This window comes from Cyprinodon variegatus, unplaced genomic scaffold (assembly GCF_000732505.1).
Source record: "Cyprinodon variegatus isolate N-32 unplaced genomic scaffold, C_variegatus-1.0 Scaffold60, whole genome shotgun sequence".
Lineage (NCBI taxonomy): Eukaryota > Metazoa > Chordata > Actinopteri > Cyprinodontiformes > Cyprinodontidae > Cyprinodon > Cyprinodon variegatus.
Window position 1 is genome coordinate 412,096 of NW_015150513.1, and position 22,263 is coordinate 434,358.

Consider the following 22,263-nt stretch of genomic DNA (forward strand, 5'->3'; position numbering starts at 1 on the left):
GTGAGTAAAACTAGCAGCAGTTCAGCGGACAGGATAAATGAACGGTAGCTGGCGCACGCGGATGGCATCATACACACTCCGCTTTGTTTTTAAAAGATATAGATATAAAAAAAATATAACCGAAGATGTCTGGGGGACAGTGATTCGCCTACATGGTTGAATGGTGGCGTACCATAAATGATAAATTATGAACAGTTTAGTTTGTGCCTTCAAATCGTTGCCCATAGGAAGACGTTACTTGGATACAACCTACCCGAATATCTTCAGAACAGCTCCAAATGACACAAAACTCATATGGGTGAGTAGAACATGATGTAATAACGTAAAATCAAGGGCCCAATGTAAAAAAAATGGCATTCCCCTTTAACCATCACTAAAGCCGAACATCGAAAAAAGAAGAAGAAGAATTGTTTGCACATGTGCAGCGTGCGAAGTTCAGGTAAATCGTGGCTCTGATTCAAATGCAGGATCTGATAATAAAAAAAATTTAAAATTCTGGCACGACTGAGTGACTGCGCTGGTGAAGATTCTCAGATATCCAGGTCATAGTTATTACAAAACAGTAAAAAAAAAACAATCCACTGGAATTTGTTTCCAAGTTTGAAGATGTTTCGCTTCCCATCCAGGAAGCTTTTTTAATTCAAAATACCAGAAATAGTGTTGAGTTCAAGGCTTTATAAAGTGGACTGAAGCAGACTGTGTTAAATCAATGTTTCGTACATAACTGTTTATATTCTTAAAATGTCTCCTTGTAGGTTAATTTATTGCTTAGTTATTTAAAAGTTGAACATTAAGATTGGTTACATTTAGATTGTCCTGTTGGCTCTCCTCCTTTGTTTTTTCCTGCTCATATTCTCCATATTACCTCTCTCTCCCCCAGCTCCCTGCCTTAATTATCCTCAGCTGTTGCTTATTTTCACCTGATTGCCCTTACCTGCTCATCCTGCCCTCCTCAACTCTTCCCAGAGAAAATGAACCTCTCTCTCCCTCTACTGAATCCTTCCCTTTTACTGCTTCATGTTCCTGACTTGGCTTGATCCCCCTAATTTTCTCTTATACAGTAAGTTTGCTTTTTAAAGCCATTTCACAAACGGCGCTACCTGCCTGCTTTTTGGTACTGCTACAACCTCATAATCATGTCAGGAACAAATTAATTCTGCTGCATATACATACCACAAAATAGAATAGGCCGTCTGCAAAAAAGAATAAAAAGTTTTTGCAGATATGTTGATAATTGGATACAAATAACTGTATAAACCTTAAAATATAGAAAACAGTAAGGAATGTGCATCATGCTTTATGTTGTTCTGTCTTATTTCCTATGTGATAAGTGCTAAAAATGCTTAGACTTGGATTTGAACCACCTCTGCTTTTTATGTATTTAAAATATTAGAATGCAAAATTGTCTTTAGCACAGTGAGAGGACTTTATTTCAAAGATGCATTTAAAAATGTTTTGTCTCCATGATTTGCCTACCACAGATTATGATTAACAGATTGTTCTATATAAAGCCGGGCATACACTGTACGATTTTTTTTGTCCTTTTCGGACAATCCTCCAGTCATGCGAGATTTTTTTGGATCAGGCCAAGTTTCAGCCTCATCATGCGTCGTTTGGTATACAGGGGATAACGAGGGGCTATTAGTCTCTCATGACCACCTCCCGAACAGGAATCGTAAGGTAGAGGGAAAATCAATAATGTTTGAAATTCAGTCGGTAAGGTGTTCATGGGCAAATCCTGCTGTTGAAGCAGAGATAAGAGCCGATTTACCAGAACCTCAAGCACTGCGCATGTGCAAACATGGGAGTTCCTCTTATTCTTCTAAATTGATGAGTCCGACCAACGCCATCTCTTAGTGCTGAGTCCGACCAACGCCATCTCTTAGTGCTGAGTCCGACATGTGGTTTTTGGACATGCAGTGTTAGCAGTTAGATCACGTCAGAGTGTCGGTGTAAGAATATGTATCGGGAGCTGTGAACTTTTAAACCCTGCACTTGTTGTACAGTTTGAGCTGTAGCTCAGTACAACGATTGAAAGCAAGCATGCAGATCAAAGTATGCAATTTAAATTAATGCTGCCTTCATTTGGTATCATTAATATAATAAACACCAAAAACCAACATGAATCTTGCTCATGAACGAGTATACAGCATGAAAGTTACTTTAAAAAGAAAATAATTATAGTTACTAGTTGCTACTCATAAAAAGAAACTAAGATAGTTGCTCAATAACGTGTTAGTCCCAACATTGCTTTCTACTGGAGAGCAAGAAAAATGTCATGATACTTGTGATGCCGAGATGAGGTTAACTTTTACCTTTCAACATGGCTGAGAGCAGAGAAACTATTCTGTATGATGAGTCCTGCATTTTTAAAGTGGAGAATGTTCTTTTTCCGGGTGGATCATCAATATAAGTAGTCCTCCTAATTGTCAATCATTCTGGTGATATATTCAGGTAAGGCCGTCCTACGTGCCTGTCCCCATTTTAACTTAGCAATTGTCAGTCTGACAAAGTGGGAAAATTGCAAATCTTCTTTTGGAAACTACGCTTGTATAAGCGATGCAAACAGCAACTTTTAAACAGAACGTGCATGAGAAAAGATGGGCTCCTTCATGCTCTTGCACGCATCTAATAGGTGCTCCCTCTCGGGAGCAGGTACAGGGTTGTGCTTTTTATTCTTTTTAAATGAAGAGGGCAGGTCTTTTAAAAACATTTGTGATAATTATTATACTCAAGTAATCGCAAGATTTACTGGAACCAGGATATGACCCCATAACTGTCTTTCCCAAGTAGCAGGCTAGAATAAACTGTTGATGGACTATGCTCCCCTTCTTGAACAAAATGCATTGGTAATTTCCACATTATAAGTAAAACGGACCAGCATTACCAAACCAAATGAAGGCAGCATAAGATACTTGAAACAAATTTAATGAGAGAAGGGTATTGGTGTAACAATTTTTGCTCTCTTTAAACTGTCTGCTCCATTGTAATGATTTAAAAATAAAGGTATATTTCTAAATACAGAATGTGCCTCATAAAAAATGCATTAACTAATAATTTAATAATAGGATTATAGTCTTCAAGTGTTTCTTTAATCTTGCCTCCTGTTTGTCAGTGTGATCTCTTACGCCTGTCCTTAATCTCTCCTTGATCATTTTCCACAGCCTTCTGTGTCATAATTGCTCTGTTCACTTACAAACACACACGCAGGCATTTATTTTCACAAGCAAGTAAACAACAGCATATCTCATAGCTGCTGCTTAGAGTTGTCACATTGCTGGGGACAAGAGGGGCACAGCATTGAATTATTATTCTTTTTTTTTTTTTCATCCCTAATTATTTTCTGCCTGAGGATTATTGCAAAGCGATTTGTGTGGAGCAGAAGAAACACAGGAGGGGAGTACGAACGTCACCTTGTTCTATTTGTCAGCCTTGATTTGTTTGCTGTGGGCATAATTGACTTCTGTCTGTATGGAGAGTGGGGACAAATGAACAAAGAATTCAATTCTAGTTTTGTTTTTGAACTTTTCTTTAGTTGGAGCACTGCAGTCCAGTGAGGTAGGGTATCTTTATCAAACAATAAAACACTATGCCTTGCATTCAGACCACTTTTGATGTCAAGTTCTTTTTACAACACATTAAAATCTAAAACTTTATTCTATTTTATATGTTTTTTATAAAATGGAGAAACCTAAAATAATTTATGTTTACAAGTGGAGGTATTCAGGAACTTTTTTTTAAATTTTTTTAATATCACACTTTAAAATCTGTAAAAGCTGGATGCTTTAAAGGGGTCTACTCTCATACTGACTAAATACAGAACACAAAAAAAAAAAAAATTAAATTAAAGCAAAATATTAAATACCAAAAATATCTCCACTTATTGTTTACTTAGTCATTTTTGAGCCTGAGAAGAATTTTACACCAGGATGAGTTTTAAGCCATATAAAGGGTAAAATGTAACTAAAGATGGCCACAATACTCAAAAGGAATAAGGATAAGGATGCAAAGGGAGATGCAGATAAAAAGATACAGAAATAAAAAAAGGGAGATGAGGAAATACATTAAATATATTACGTACAATACGGTTAAAAACATGTTTTTGTAAATTATTTCTCTTATTCAACGTTCTGTAGTCAACACTCATCCTCAGAGCCCTGGTGCCTGTTTTGTAAAATATAGTGTGCAGTTTTTGAGCTCAAGTACCAAGAAGTAATCTATATCCAGGAAAAAAAATAAAAAATTTACCAAAAACTGAAATTTAGATAAGGTAAATTTATGAACATTATTCAGTGTAATTTAATGGTAAATGGCATGTACTTATATAGCGCCTTTATTCAAGACAGGAGACTTGACCAAAGCGCTTTACACTACATTCATTCACACTCACACACTGATGGTGGCAAGCTACATTGTAGCCACTGCTGCCCTGGGGCTCACTGACAGAAGCAGGGCTGCCATACACTGGCGCCACCGGGCCCTCTGACCACCATCAGTAGACAATGCAGGTGAAGTGTCTTGCCCAAGGACACAACGACACTGAAAGTTGGAGTCGGGGCTTGAACCATCAACCCTTCGATTTCAGGGCAAACTACTACATTCAACGCCACTGTCGCCCTAATATGGAATTTAAAATATTCAAATTATATATGATATGATGTCGAATGACATGACTAATGGACCAATAGTCATGGTAACTTGCCCTGTCATACTGAATTAACATGCCAAGGGAGTAAGTGTGTCACTTGTAGTTTTAGTGCTAGTATGGTGGAAATACTCTGTTGGTATTAGTTCTAGCCTGTATACCAGACTGGAAACTTAAACACTGGTAGAAATCATAGGTGTTACATACTGTAAAACCTTTTTCTGTCACTATAATTAAAAGCGTTGCTACCACTATTACTTTTATTATTAAGGCTGTGTACTCATGCATCCATCAACTTAGTCATGTCTTATCTCTCTCGGCCTCATTTTTTTCCCCACGCTTGATCTTCAACTCTTCCACTTTCCTTTCACACATCGGTTTTGCTGATTCGCTTGGCTGCACTTCCTGTCATTGTTTCCTCCTTGTGCAATCTTGCAATATTATACCTCTAGTCATATGGTCTTGTCAAAAATGCACATAAGCGCAATGTATACCAACAGATAAAGAATAAAAAAGTTTTAAACACACAAAATATGATAAGCCACCCAGGTACATTATAATAATTGCAAGAACTTCCTATGCAACCAGAGTGAGCTAGTGTCATAGTAGCTCATACATTCATGGGATTTGGCTAAGCCAATCGAAAAGGGTATATAATTTCCACATTTTTATATCTAAAAATAAATACAGCCATGAATGATAAGAACTTTGTGCTCTTACATCTTACTTTTAGTGATTATTGGTGAACAAACAGAAACATAAAAAAAAAACATGGAGTTAATCAGAAAACTTATGAATAAAATTGTGAAGAAGTTCAAATTGGCATTAAGAAATTAAACAATCTTCAAATCTTTAAACACCTCACAGATTGCAGTTCTATCCACCTTTATTTTAAAATTAAAAGCTAATTTTACGGCTGAAACCCTAACAAAACATAGCCGTCTGCCAGTACAGAACGGCCGGAATGAGTTGCAGAAAGTGATGGGTGGTGGGATATATATTGACAGTTGGAAAGTGATTCTGCAAAACCGCCTAAACTCATCATTCTTGAAAAAAAGCATGGCCGTGCCAGCATTATTTTTTAGCTTTGATAAATTACCTTCCAAAATGTTAAATACTAAAACTAGTGTCAGACTTGCAACAGAATGTTTACAATTAGGAATAATACTCGTATTAAAGAATACATTTGGTTGAAAATATGTGACAAGACCAGGGCTGGAACAATCAATCGGAACAATCGTGATTGATTAATTTAGTAATCAATTAATCATTAAATGGAGTATAGAGACTCGAAAATATGGCTGTAGCTGACAGAACAACAGCAGTAATTACGCAAAAATTGTAAAAAAAAAAAAAAAAAAAAATGTATAAACACTTTGCTTTTAGGGTTGAAAAAAAATGTAAAAAATTCTGTCATTATGATTTATCCAGAACTCCTCGACTACTTTAATTCCGTAAAAAAGTCTTTGATCCGATTATTAATTGATTAATCGAAAATATTATCAACAGATTAATCAATGTGCAAAATAATCATTAGTTGCAGCCCTAGGCAACACTTTGAATTTTTGGCTAGAATTTTTATGTATTAACTTTGAATTTTCTTGAGCCAATTTGAGAAGATGAATAGGGAACATATCCCAACCCTTATTGCAGCAAAGTTTTTTTTCCCCAGAAAACATTGATATCAGGAGAATTAATAAAATTAAAAGAACCAAAAAGAAAAATTGTGGCTTGACGTTTGTGAAATATTAAAATCTGTAATTTCCCTTTCACTTTAGAACTATCCAGTGTTTGTGATTGCTGTACTGCAACAAATGTTTAAAAAAAAAAAAGTCTCTAATGGTGATGTGGTAAAAAAGTTTTGCAAATATTTCACATATGTATTAGCTTCATTGTTTATGTTTATTTTTATTTATGTTTATTTTATTTTATTGTTAATTTTTTGTCAACTAATTTCCTGTTTAAATAACATTTAAACCCCATCCTAATACTCCACTGTGAACAGCAAAGTCAAAATGTAAAGGTTGAGCTAAGCCTGTAGGCTCTTACACTATATACGGTGTGTACATACTATATGCGCAGTGCACTAAGTTCTTCCAAAGGTATCCATAGTGCTGGGAAGATGCAGATAACATCAGCACAATCTAATATGCTGCTAATGGATTTTAGATTGCCCACAGATAAACCAGTCCCACTAACTCGCTGACTGGTCTGCACAGCTAAAGAACCACATCTTTATGCCTGTGCGGAAGCTATTATGCTCCACTTACTGCAAATTCTGGGTGGAATTAGATTTAAGAGACAGATTTACTTTAAGATGATGGCATGGCTATCTCCAGTAAAGTATTGGTAGAATGTCCCAAAAACCTTCCACTCATCTTTTAATGTGGATGGTGATTACTTTTGTCATTTTGTAAAGAAAATAACTACTAATTGGTCCTTAGCTGCTACTCTTGTCTTTTTAAAAGATGAAAAACCAAGGCATTCAAAGATTGTTTAGTCACAATAAATTGCTCTCCAGTTTTCATCAGTGCATTGGTTTTGTTTTTGTGCTCTGCAGCTCAGATTCCATCATTTTTCTGTTTTCACATTGCTTGTTTTTCACTTTCAGCCTCCAAACACGCTGTTATTTAGTTGCTTCGATTTGGTCTGTAGTGCCTCATCTGTTTAAAATCTCATACAGTCTCTGCTAATATGTATTTTCTTTTCCCACTCATATCTTTGAGCACCAGCTTTCCACTCCAGCATTTTCTTCTTTCAGGCTACATCCTCCCTGCACAGTTTTTTTTTCTCTTTTCCCAGAGAGATACTGGTTTCTTAACGACTTTGCTACAGTTTGACTTTCATTTTGAACTGACTCACAGTCAGTATTTAGCATCAGAGAGATCTGAGAGTCTCTCTTCTCCTCACAGTTTGTCCGTGAGGTGCTAATATCTTATGATGTCATGAAGGAATCTAACCTTACACGTTACGGTTTGACTTTTCAGCAAGACACACCAAAGGAAAAAGGCTATCTGACTTAAAAAAAAAAAATATATATATATATATATATATATATATATATATATATATATGTAAGTGGTGTTTTAAATATTGATGGGCTGATGGATGTGGTAGAAAGCTGTTTGGTATTACAAACTGCAGTGGCTGTTCTTTTTGGTCTCACCTTTACTGGGGAGAGTATACCCTTTTAAGAAGAGAGCAGATAGCACTGAAGAATTTACATTCAGTATGTTCAGTTATATATTCAAGTTTTCAGTGAAAATGTTACAGGTATGAATTTTGAAACTAGTCTGTTTGTTTATTGTTGGATCTTTTTTTTCCTATGTGGTGTTTTTTCCATTGCTTAATCGGTTGTTTAGCTGTGTGTTTGTTTTAAATTTCCCAGACAGTGCAAACGCAATGTTTTTGAATAAAACATAAAAGATAATCAGTCTAAAATCCAGTCTAAATGTGGCGATGTAGTTTGGGTTTGACTGTTATATTTTTATTTATTCTAAACTTATGCTAATTAAAAATGTAATGCTTAAAATTAACAGGTGTCAAAACCTGTTAAAAACAAAAACTTTAAATGCTGCTCTGACCACTGTCATAGTCATTAACATTTTAGTATCGCCTCTTTGTCTGCCATTAAGAAGCATAATTAGCACTTCACACACCGGGAGCTTAAACTGAAAGTGAAAACGCTGAAGGCAATGTCTATCAAGGCCAGATCCTGCCCCGGGGCAAAGTGATGTGGAACATGATGCCTAGGCCACGAGGAAAAGATGAAAGGGCTGAGAAAAATTCACTCTAATTGTCTATGAAACTCTCCACCATGTTAACCTCCTCTTGGCTACACTTTTTTTTTCCTCCCTTAGATATAGTGATGAGTCATACTGAAAGCCATACATTCGACGGGAACAGTTTTTAAAATTTTGGTACAGCTAGAAGTTGGTTTTAAAACATACAAAAAGGAGCTGAGTCTAAAAAAAATCATCTGCTTTACTTGTGCGTGTACATGTGTGTATTGCAGAGCTTTTCATCTAGTCAGGATGAGGCTAGTTCACAGCATCGCTGTTGGCGTGACAGGCATTCAGTAGAGAGTTAGAGCTCCAGAGTGCAGCAGGACATCAGCCTCTGGCCTTGACCACTGACAAGGTGCACAGGGTCTGAGATGGGAAGAATACACCACACATATTCTCTCTTTCTCTCTCACACACATACACACAAAATATATACCATAGTTCTTCTTCATGCACTTCTCTCCCTTCTCTCTAACCACCCATCATTTATTGGCTAATGTCTCTCCTCGACTCAGCCATCAAAATCTTGCTGCTGTATCTAGTTTTTTTTTTTTTTTTTTAATCCTTCCTCTTCCCTCCTTCTAGGGGGAAATCAGCTGCATCAGCACTGTGCTTACCTTCTACCTAGGGAATACACAGCACATAGACTCCTACTGTACACCCACACATTGACTGAGTGAATAAGATTAAAGGATGAATGGCCTGATTTAGTCCATGGAGTTGAATGCATGTGTGTGTTTCATGGAGAAAACACAAACATACACAAATGCTTGACTGAGTAAAACTGTATTTGTATGGAAGAGTGAATCCGTAAATGCAAGTATAGATGCCAACAAATGAGGTTTTCCATGGTAAATAAACCACAGTCAAGCTCTTTTGTTAGGTTTCTATATATCCACATGTACATTGCTTTGCAAATGTATCTGTACACCCTGAAGTGCATTTTGTCACATTGTAAAAACAATGTGTTTTAATGTGTATGCAGTAGATTTTATGTACACTGGAAAAACGACCTAGAAATAAGTAAAAGTTTCTTAAATTATGTGTATTTACCCTTAATTTGAGTAGGTAAATGAGACAGTTTGCCAATGGAATGAGTATTTTTACTCTTAAAACAAGATAATTAGATAACATGCACTTGAAATAAGACAATGCAATTGTGTTTTCTTATTTTAAGTGTAAATTGTCTTGTTGCAGTGGCAAAATGTCTCTTTTACCTCCTCAATCCAAGAACAAATTCACTTATTTTAAGAAAAAATGACTTATCCAGATTTAGATTTTTCCCAGTGTAATTATATCAACAAGCAGTTGAAGCTTCTTTTTATCAAATGACTCCAAATAAATTTAGTATAAGGGAAATGTATTAAAAAGTCAACCAGTGAGTAGATATATTCTATCTGGGACTTAAGGTATCATGGAGGGGCATGCAGGTGGCACAGTAGTTAGCGCGCACAACCCATTTACAGAGGCCTTAGTCCTCGACATGGCCGACATAGGTTCGAATCCGACCTGTGGTCCTTTGCCTCTCTCTGACTGTTTAATTAACGGACTGTTTAATTAACAATGCCAAAATGGAATGAGAATAGCACCCTTATTATCATACCAATGTTTACATTTGATCCCTGCTGCACTTTAAGAAATGGAAGTGTCATGACAGCTGTACATAATGAAATTTCGTTTTGGAGACACCCCGTGCATACAAAATGACAAAAAAAAGTTGTCTTAGTCTCAAGTCTAAGTCCAAGAAATTTTTGAAAATGAACAGATAAGCCTTGTAAGGAAAGCATCAATCACTTAAAAAGACAAAAAAAAAAAAGATTTAAAATCTAGACTGTGTTCACATGACGCTGGCAGCACGATCTCCGCTCTCCTCTTTTCTCTTATGGCAGCAAATGTACCGCCTCGTACCATCTTCCCTGTTCATTCATCCCCTCCTCCCATCCCCATGAATAAGGGTGGGTTGATTGGAAACAGAGGTGCTTCATTGAGACGTAGAGACTGTTCAGGTGGAAACTTTTCTTAATCGACCTCTACTCTCTCCTCATACACCATGAATGCCTTTATACTAAGACTGGCTAAGGCATGAACAAATAGAGCTGTTCTCTTTGAAGAACTTCAACTTTGCGTTATTCACCTCTCGGAAATTGAAACAACCAGTGATTTTTTTTTCTCAATCTTACCATTTTTTTAAACCTCTATATGACTCTTTTTTTCACCTCCATCAATCTCCAGCTTCCTTTCCACATGTGCTACAGCCTCATTGTTACCCAAACGCTGTTGCAATATGATCATTTTCTTATTTAAATATATTTTTCTGCATATCATAAATTGATGCAGCCTGTTAGCATTGCAAATTGTAATCTTTCCAACCTTTACTTATTAAACCTGCGTCTGTGTGTCTCCAATTTTATCTGTGCCTGGTATGTAATTCAGGGCCCTATCTGGCTCAAACCAGATGATCACGATTTCTCCCCTAGTTTGTTGACCGCCCATTCTCCTTAGGCTGTGCATTACATCCTTTATCAATTCGCCCTTTTCCCCTACCGCTTTTTCTCCTGAAACAAGATGGCTGCCTTCCAACTCAATTTGTGGTCAAATGAAGGAGCTATTTGCATGAACATGTGTCCTATCGTTTAGCTGATATCCTACTGTGACAATCTTCATCGAGGAGTGAAATCAGGCATGGATTTGTGTCTCTTCACCTTTTATGGTTTAATTTATCATCCCTAAGCTAATATTTTGGGGGTTCTTTTTTCTTTCTTCAATTGTCTCATTTAAGTACTGATGCTTTTTAAGATTTAAAGATATCAAAGTGCTATGCATTATATAGCACATAGAAAAAATGCAATGAAAAAGAGAGATGTGAAAAGAAAATAACAATGAAAGGGGCATTAAGGAGGAAATAAAATCAAGGACAAGCAGAGTTAGGAAAGCAACACAGTCCTTTGTTAGGTTAGGAAACGTTCATAAGGATTTAGAGTCTTCAATGCCCATACACAGACAGCTCAGTTTGTGGTAATGGGCAATAAATGAGTGGTGGACACCTGCCTTTCAATTTCCCTGTGTATGTGTGTGCTTGTAACAGATCTCTGCAGCTATGTGGGTGGTAAATTGATTTGATAGCTGAAAATGGCAAAGCTGCAGTTGAAATCTGTTCGAAACACAAAGAGGCTCTTTGCTAAAAATTATATGATTAGTTTCCCACATGATGTGACACGCTAATTTAATATTGGTATCTATTAAAATTAGCTATTGTACTGTTTCTTTTTTGTCTTGATTTTGGAAATCATATAAAGCTAAAATAAACTTACTTTTTTTTTCTTTTCTTTTTTTAGTGGCCCTCTTTCCAAGAATAGTAAAGCTTTTTGATATAATGTTTAACTGATTATGATTTAGATGAAACGGCTGATATTGTTATTAAATAAGACTTTGAATAACAGGCTACTCTAATTGTGGTGTTTTGTTAATTAGCATGATTAAAATTAATGATAACAGATCTTATATTAGTGTTAGAGTGACATACAAAAGTAAAATGTCTTTATTTCAGATTAAATGTAAATGCAAAATAAAAATTTCCTCTTTTAAATGGTTTTTATATAAATTGTAATCGAAATTCAGCATGGACATATGCAAAATTTTGAAAATAAAGTAAGATATACTTAGTTTAAAAAGTGGAAAGAAAATGATTAATCGTCTCATATATTTTCTCTGATAATAATCTAAAAGGTTTTCATCTAAATACACCCACATACTTAATCACCACATTAATTAGAAATCACTTTAGTGTAATTTAACCTCAGTATAATTATAGACGTCTTATAAAAAAACATCAGATGTGTATTGGAAACCATTGATAAAATAACATCTTGAAGACCAAAGGAAACAGCTTTGGATTATTTAAAGCAGGATTTGATTATTTAACAGTATCCCTCGTCTTGAATACTTAAATAATTAACTGAGCACTCGTCAATCATTAGAAACTGGAGCAACTGCAACATACCAACATATGGCCATCCTCCTGATTGACAGACATATCAAGCGAAGCACTAATCATAGAAGCAGCCAAAAATATCATAGTAACTGCAAGACGTGCAGAGAACCATGGCTCAGGTGTTAGAATGTCTTGAAAGCACAACTTTGGTTGAGCATTCTGTAAATCTACTGTTTTATGAAAAACTGGAAAAAATTAAGTATGAACAGTGACAGTGGTTAGAGTTGATGGTAGAATGGAGCTAAGTAAATAGAAGGAAATTTGTGAAGAAAACTAGTTGGATGTTGCAGAAGACTTTAGACTGTGGTTAAGGTTCACCTTTCAGAAGAACAACACCATACGTACTGCCACTTAAGGTAGAACGGTTTAGATCAACACATATCTGTTGCTGTGCAGAGTCAAGTCAAAGCGTTGTAGCAATTGGTGATCCGTGGAAAGACTTGTCGCTATCCTATCCTTACCATCAGCTCATTTACAAATGCGCACCCAGATATACATCTGGGTCGCCCTCGATTTTATTTTGTAAAAAAGACCTAAATAACTTTTTTCCCTTCCCAAAAAAACGTAAGCATACTAAACTATGATGTGTTAAAGGTTAATGTATTTTCTGAGAAAATAAATGCATTAAAATTCTTTCTGTTTTATCATTCGTCTGTGCCCGATCTGCACCAGAAATAAGATCCTACGCTCCTTCCAGGAACTAACGTTCGGCTTTGGATTTAAACAAAACTCAAAGTCTTTTTGAGTTCTATGTTTTCCTTTTGCGTTAACATTATGGCATATAGTGTGTAACTTAGGAAAGAAACAACTAAAATGCAGATAAATATGGTTTAATCATATTTTGCTGGACTACTCTGAGCATGTCCGATGATAACTTCACAAAAGGAGTTCAATTGAAAAAAATTAAAAAGCATCAGAATATTGTCAGAAAAGTCATAAAACATTTTTTAAAGATGTGTATGCATTACCGTTCTCCAGTGAGTTAAGGAGATAAGTAAGTAATTTTAGTGCCATAATTATATTATTTATGGAAACCCAGATGTATATCTGGTAGCGCATGCGCAAATAAGCTGATGGTACAGATCGTGCTTCCGGTATAGACTAGGCAGTTACAAGACTTACAGTTGTTGCTCAAATTCTTACCATCAAATATCACTTTGAAGAGGTCATTCTACAAATCTTTGTCTCAAGTAGTCTGAATAAAAATGCAAACCGTATTTACAAGATTGTATTACAAACATGAATCTTGCTCATTCCATTAACCATTGTCTGTGGCATGAAATTTTCAAATCTTGCACTGTAGGGTGGCACAATTAAATGTTTTTTTTATCAAAAACATTAACAGGAGAACTTGTACAGATAGTTATGGAATAAAAGTGAGCAGAGTAGAAAACATTTTAAAGGGAGACCCAGGAAAACTTTGCAGGATCCCATCCAGAGACGACATAAATTGACAATTACAAATCAGTTCCCCAGTTATCGGATTCACTGGCTGTGGATTAAATGCAAGGGCCTTAAAGTGAACATCATATATTTGGTCAAATTAAGAGAGAAAGAAATACGTTTGTGAGGGAGAATACTCTGAGACAGCCACATTAACAGTCCTATTAACAGAGTTGCCAAAATCAGCCCAAAGTAGTTTTTTTTTTTTTTCTTATGTTAATAAAAGAAGACTGGTGTAACAGCTTGTGTTCTTGTGGTGGAAAAAATATATAAAAAAAAAAAACTAGGACGTTTTTAAAAAGCAGTTATATAAAACATGTCTGATATATGCTGAAAACCTTTTGCACAGATATATTTGAAACTACATAGATGGCCATGATAGATGGTGTCTGGAAGGAAAAGAGTGGCAAACAGAATATCAGCACTTGTGAAGATTGATTTGCAGTGACAACACCTCTAGGGATCCAAATTTAGCCCTCAACAAGACTATTATTTAATTCTTAATCCTTTGAAAAAAATAAATAAAACTATCATCCACATAAAAATGTGTACTTACTATATTTACTAAAACAATTTATTGAATTTTGATCATTTCAAATAATATGAAAATACAACATTTAGGACCAGCATGACCTATTTTAAAAATTTGAGCAATGATGTATCCAAAATCACACCTCAGACTATTGCTATTTCAGATTCGATGAGGAGGTCTGGTGTTCTCATTGTGGGGACTCTTTGCATCTTGTACACCTTAGTTATTAGGCATAATATCAAAATTCTTGTATTTGTTTTTCTGGCACTTTTCTGTTGTCAAAGCGGTATGGTTTTTATGCATACATATATTGGTCTGCATTGAAAACAGCATTATAATTATATTTTTCTTCAAACATTTGAAACTTGCAAATCTAAGACACTACAATTACAGGCACACACGCAAACTTGTCTCACTTTATTTGTTGTGTCTTTCAGTTTATTCCATTAAATTTTACAGCCTGTGACCCTTACCCTAACCCTGACCGTTGTTGGGTCCTATCTAACCCCAACCTAAACTAAATTCACCAAATTCCAGTCCTGAGGGGGACTCCTGACCCAAAAACAGCAATGCCCCACGTCTAGGCATTGGGCCCCTTAAAGAGCTTTCGGTCCTGACAATGTGTCATTTTCCCTGCAAATGTTCCCCAAAATATATTAAAAACAAGAGCATACCCCCCCACACACATAAACACACACACATAAAAAAAAAAAACATAATTTAGCCGTAGGTGATTGTAGGTGTTTTTTGGATCATTGATGTGTTTTTGGAAGAAGTGTGATAATCACAGTTTTTAGTTGCCAATTAGAACTATAATTGTTCTCTTCTGTTTTCTAAAGTGTGAAATAGTCAATCTGTTGTGATTAAAAAGTATTGCTTAATTTATTAGACATTTTTAGTCTATCTTTTTGGTTGCAAAAAAAACCCATATTCTGTATACTACAAAATCTTTCGGAACACTTAATATCATCTCTATGTGTAAATTAAACCACCTGCTTGGTTTTACCACAGTATAAAGTTGTTAAACAGCAGATTTGAAACAAAGCAAATGGATACATTTTTGCTGCACAAGTAGATTAACATTTTATGCTCCACTGTGAATGTAACAAAAACAAAAGTAAGGAATATTTCAGGAACTAGATGTATTGTTTGAATTTACACTGTGTATCCCATACTTTGACCAACATAATGGGAGAAGAAGTTGAGGAGGTGGATGATTATAAATACCTTGGTATTCACATGGAAAACAAACTTAACTAGTGATACAACTGTAAAGTAATCTACAAGAAAAAAAAACAAGACATTGAAAGTTATTACTCAGCGAGAAGCAGACAATCACAATGTCTAATTGAGGCCATAGTCCTACCCCCTTGATTTTAATGGACTTGTGACAATTTAAAGTAATTCATGTTGTGCTGCTCTGGACAGCAGGATGTTGCCGACATCTAAGAGAAATCCCTGTTGAGGTTTGAGCCTTGGTCTATTGAGGCAAGCAGCAAGAAAGTAGAGCCCAGATTGGATGGCATGCCAAAATACTTCACTTCCAGTGGGGCTAAACCTATTAAAATATCTAAGGAGCAGGGGTGAGTCATGAAATTGGCTGCTCAATGCTGATTGGCTAATATTCTTAAGGATTTTGGACTGACAGTGGCCAGACAGCAAGCAGGTTTTCCTCACTAGTTGAAAGGGAAAAGTGATCATTCAGTCGGAACAGTCATCCTGTACTAGAAAACTTGCTGTGGCTTCTGGTGTTTATTATTTCAGAGCTATTTTCACCCATTGTAGTGATGTGTTTTATATGTTTCAAAGTGATGTTTGGATTGAATTACACCATTGAGAGAGAATCAGCTGACACTGTTGTATTTATTTCTTAACATGAAATCAATTATTATATGGGCCTCAATTAAACATAATTATGTACTAATTACATCCATCCATCCAGCCATCCATTTTCTGTCACGCTTATCCCAAGCGGGGTTGCGAGGAGTGCTGGTGCCTATCTCTAGCTGTCCACGGGCGAGAAATGGTCACCAGTCCATCACAGGGCAACACAGAGACAAACAGGACAAACAACCATTCACTCACACCTAAGGATAATTTAGAGAAGCCAGTTAACATAACAGTCATGTTTTTAGACTGTGGGAAGAAGCCGGAGTACCTGGAAAGAACCCACACATGCTCTGGGAGAACATGCAAACTCCATTCAGACAGATCCTGGGCCAAGAATCAAACCAGAACCCTTCTTGCTGCAAGGCAGCAGTGCTACCCACTGCATCACTGAGCAACCCGTACTAATTACACAATTTCTGTATTTTCATATTTTACAAATAGATGGCCTATTTAGTTATAATTTAATAAGTAATATATTTGTTTAAGCATGGTGGTGTGGTTAGCACCAACACCTCACAGCAATAGGGATCTGGGTTTGAGTCCTGGAGGAACCAGGACCTTTCTGTGTGAAGTTTGTCTGTTATGCATGTCTGCATGTGTTTTCTCCGGGCTCTCCGGCTTCCTCCCGCAGTCCAAAAACCTTCATGTTGGGTTGATTGGACGTTACAAATTGCCCTTAGGATTAAGTGTGAGTGTGGATGGTTATTCGTCTTTGCATGTCTCTGTGTGGCCCTGCGATGGACTGGCGGACTGTCCACGGTGTACCCTGCCAGTTTTAGAATCCCTTCTTTATAATTTTTAATCAACTATATTTTTGTTGATCACATATTTCTTCCTTTGTATGTTTCTACCTTCAGGTTAACTGGGTTCCAGCTGCCTTCACCCATTGTGAGTACAGGTTCCAGACTCACTTTATGGCTGCTGTCTGATTATGCTGTCAGCGGGCAGGGATTCAAAGCTATTTATGAAGGTAAGACTGTTTTATAAATGTGCATTTTGCTCATTTTTGCTGAATATGTTTATCAGTGAATTAATTTAATGCAACAATTTCATGTAACACAAGTTCCCAGTAAGTTCCATTTATTAGATCTATATTTTTAATTTTTTGGTCTGAATTTTTTACATTTTCAAATCATTTCTTCAAGTTGAGTTAAATGGAAAATAGAATGATTTAGTGCAAACTTCCATTCCCATGGCTAACTCTACCATCTTGTTATTTAGTACACTACAGTACTAATGACATACTGTTTTTGCCAGAAGTTTATTATTTAATTTGTATTATTATTGTTTAAATAATAATAATTGGTTTGTAGCTGGAAAGGCAGCTTACTGTACATTATTTTGGTTTGTTGTTGTTTCAGATGTATTGCAAATATAAGGCTGGTTTTGCAGGAAGTTTGGTTTTCTGTGCAAGTTAAGCTTGTAGACACATGCAAGACTGATGGTGATGATGTTAATTATTGTTACGCTTGTTATTATTTTATACTTTCTTAGTACTTTAAGTTCTTTGTTCCTGTTCCTAAAGTAAGTCAAGTGCAAGTCAGACTAGCTTAAACACATGGAGTTCGTTAAGCAACAAGCAGAAATTGTACAAAGTCATAATTACCTGTCTCCTTACTCATACAGCAAGACCTTCTGCAATGACCTATGCCATAGAGGAAAAAAAGATGCTGACATGTGGTGCTGCCCTCTAGGTTATAGTGAAGGGTAATTGGAGAGTGAACAATGGACCTGATATGCAAATGAAAAAACTCGCTCACTCTAACTGAGTGAAACAGACACCATGTTTGCATTCATGGAATATTTTATATATAAAACATTTGGTAATGACATAGAGCTGAAGGAAACTATTTTTATGTTTTGCCATAAAGGGACACATAAAGGGACATAAGAAGAGTTTTGTAACTTCTTGTTAGTTAATGTTGTCCTGAAAACGAGTAACCCCAAGATGTTTTAGATGATCATTTCCAAGGTTTTTTTTCTCCTGGAGGCCTTTGTCAGGAGCTGTCATGTTTCGATTCAAATTTGTTCTTAAAAAACAAGTATGAACAAATTAGTTACTCAATAGGTTTTTACGTAACCTGAAGTCTCCTTCATGTAAGCATGATACCTACACCTGTCGTTGCTTAAGAAGTTTGAATACTGAGTAAAAGGTTAGTATTTTCCATCAATCTGTAAAGCTTTTTACACATTAAATATATTTTATATTAAATAGATTAATTACTAAAAAGTCACAAGTTTAAAGTCTAATTTCTTGTAATTTAAATTGTCATGATTTACTGATATTGAAAATCCAAAAATCAGTCTTTGAAAAAACTGTTATTTCAATAAAGAAATATTTATATATAAAAAAATCCTTTGTCTAACAGATATAGCAGGTTTATTTCAATGCAGTCAGTACTTGGTAGGGCCTTTCTTGGCATTATATCTAACTGCATATAATTACATCTTTAATGTTAATTGCATGGGTGAGATCAGGTTGTTGTTGTGTTGGGGTGTAATGGGAGCCTAGATAGCGTTGATAAAGTTGCTCAGGTCATCTAAACGGTTAGTTCTGGTGTCCGTCACCTTTCTTTTGACAATTCCTCATATTTTCTGTATGGTGTTCAGTTCAACTTGATGGCCAGTCAATTGCAATAAAGACTTAGTTGCTGCACATGTTTTGGTGGAAAACTTCATCAGCATCTCTATAAAGCGTTTCAGCACAAGGAAGCATCAAGTACACTTAAATGTACAAGCCTTGTCCAGGTACCTCAAAAAAACAGTGGAGCAATAATAGAGGATGACTTGGTTCCCCAGTGCATCATTGAGTGTGAAAACTTCATACTGGACTTCTTCTCAAAGTGGATTCTATACCTCTCTACTCTTCATCTAGACTCTTGGTTTTCCAAAGAGATGCAAACTTTACTTTAAGATGAAATGAGTGAGTTGTACTACTTGGCAACAGCCTAGTCTCTCTGACACAAGAAATGTGACATTTGTACTCCATATGCAACATTCATTAGTGCAAAGTGGCGCTTGGTGGTCTTGACTCCAGCCTCAGTCGACTTCTTGTAAAGATACCCTGATGTGTTGGTTGCATTTTGCCTGACAGCTCTCTTTTGATACAATATTTAGTAAACAAGCAACTTTTTAAGCAATTACCTCTTAACAGGGTTTTTTCAGTAACTGACTTCTAAACATCTGTCAAGTCGGCAGTCTTCCCTATGATTGTTTAGCTCTGTGACCCGGACTGGGAGACTATTTAGAAGCTCAGGGAACCTTTGCAGCTGTTTTGAGTTAATTAACTAAATTGAGTTAAACACCATGAGTTTTCAAAATGTACCAGGTTCACACATTTTATGAGACACTGAATTTTGAATTTTCACTAACTGTAGACCATATTAATCAAACTGAAAAGAAATGAAATGTGATTACATTTTAACATTTAATCTTTTTTTGGTGTATTTGTAGTGTAGTTTTTAATGCAGATGCATACTTTCTGCATTTTATTCCTTATGCTTACATGTTAGGATATGTTTAATGACCTTTGTTTAGGGGATTGATGTTTACTTTTGCTGGTTGTAGGTCATTTCATAGCGCTAAAGTATGATGGACAATTAGAAGCTTCTATGCATACAGGATTTTGTACATAATAAAATTTTACCGCCGCTGCAAAGTAGCATCCCTACTAAGCATGTTTATTCTAAGCATATATACATTTTTATGTTTATAAATGAATCAGGATATGTCTCAAATTGCTTGTCCTCTAATCACCTGCATTTAAAAGTGATTTAAACTGCAGTGCATCCATCAAAAGGGATTGTTTTTGGATTATGTTTTAGGTTTGTTTTTGTTTGATTTATGGACCACTGGGCCACTGGTAACTTAAAAAAGTGGAATTGGAAATCAGTTCACTCTTTTTGTAAATATGACAGATCAATACTAGCTGCAATTTTTTTTTTCTGTCTGTACAACTCTAAAATATTTTTTTGTGTGAAACTAGATTTCATTATGCCTGAAACTTACATGTTTGCATCATAATATTTCTTACTGCATAAAATTCTGCTCTTCTTCCTTCCTTCTTTTACTACCCTTTGTGTTTTTGCTTTTACCATTTTTACGTATGAACCTGGGTTTTATTCCTGCAAGTTTTCAGAAACTTTTTAAAGGTTTCACGCAAAGTAAGGTTCAAACATTTTTTTAGACATTGTAGAGAAAAGTTTTACCAGCTTAGTACACTGCTTTAGTTTGTGCATAAGTGCAGACATTTCTAATTATATTTTTTAAAACATGACACTCAACAGATGGTGATAGTAAAATAAAAAAAATAAAAAAACATTTTAATTTCGTTTAGACCATGAGGTGTGTTTCAGGTGTATATTTTATCCTTTGTTTGGCACAAAAAAATAGCTAACCTTTTTTATCCCCTCTCATTAGATGTTCTGTTTGCCCATTGAATGAGAGCCCCTGTTTAGAAGCACCAGATGCTGTATAAAAAAATTATGGGGAATAACTCTGCTAAAAGCTTCTATCAGGAGTTTCAGGCATAACTAACACAAACTCTAAGCCTAAGCATTTATGTGGGCAAGTAACCAAAAAAAGAAGATTGCTTTGGTCCAAGTTTTTGCTCATTCTAACATCACTGTCTATAGCGCTGCTCTTTATAAAGATATTTGACAATAACTCCAATAAGACCAGCATTACTTAATGGTTTTGCACTGAAAGAGTTAAAAAAATTTACTTCATTAAACATGTTTTACCTTTGCTGTTTTGTTGTCTAAACTTAACCTGCCAATGTTTAATCTTATTGCTCTGCGGGGGTTTGAAGTAATCACAGTTTTGTATTCAGTAGCAGTATTGCAAAGGGTAGATTTTTTTTTGCTTTAAGGAGAGGGGATTCGCCTAAAATGTCCTATCTTTGGAATTACTCTGGTTCGTGATCATGTTAATCATCCATACTGACCATTCGGGGCTTGTATGGCTTTTGTGACTGTAAGGTTTTACCCGAGCGGCAACATGTTTATTGGTGCAAGATCAATTTAATATAAAGCACATTAATAACCACACTGCACACACTGATATTTAGTAGGTTTACTAAGATAAACATGCACTAAAACACCTGTATTTTGTATTAAGTATTAAGGTTAACATTTTTAGTATCTAAAGTTGAAGTAACCCTGCAGATATTATGATTATGGGATATGATTTAGAGAGGGATTGCATAAAATGTCTTGTTTTTAGTGCATATATTTAAAAATGTGCCGCAAAAATTGTAAAACTTTTGAGTTGATTTGTTACTCTGAAAAAATCAAACAAACAAAAAAAAAAAAGAAACAAAAGCAAAACATACACATATATTTTACTTCTGACACACAATATATGAAGTAATGTGATAAGTTCTTGCTTTTTGTGACCAAGATGACATACATCACCTGTAGCTAAAGTAATATTCCATTATATCATGGAGGGGGTCATTTGGGATAATTATTGTTTCTTTTTTTATAGAGGTATACAACCAGTAATTGTGCTTGGATTTTTGTGCAATAAATATGTGCACTGCCGTGTTTTTGCATGCAGATGTTATATGGCAGTTTTGAGCATATTATTTTTTTCTTTTTGCTTTCTTCCTGAAGCTTTTAGCAGTAATACTTTAACAAATTATCATTTCTTCATATTAGACGGGGGCTCAACAACCACCATTTTGGTGTATTCTCATCTCGTCTATATTAGATATGTTCTTTTTCAGCCCACACTGCAATAAGCCTAAGTACTGCACAGCCCATCTACCAAACACACTGCGTAATGGCCGAGACCACTCTGGAATCTCTCCCCTCTTGTCACTATGGCAACCCTAAAACTATTTTTTCCCCCATATTTTTCATTTTCCTCTTCCCTGTCTCTTTGAAAACTCTTTGTTCATGTAATCTGCAGAAACGGAGAAGTAGCAAAAGGAGGCAAAGGGAATTGGAAACATTTGCTAAGCTTTAGAAATTAT

General features: G+C 35.6%; 1 protein-coding gene across 1 annotated transcript in view; it reads left to right on the forward strand.

Moving 5' to 3' along the window:
* The window catches only part of csmd2 (CUB and Sushi multiple domains 2), a 336,283-nt gene that overhangs the window by 52,005 nt on the left and 262,015 nt on the right, over positions 1-22,263 (forward strand). Inside the window, exon 3 of the mRNA XM_015371540.1 lies at positions 17,144-17,256. Within this exon, the coding sequence (XP_015227026.1) occupies positions 17,144-17,256 (113 nt within the window). The remainder of the gene's footprint in view (positions 1-17,143; positions 17,257-22,263) is intronic.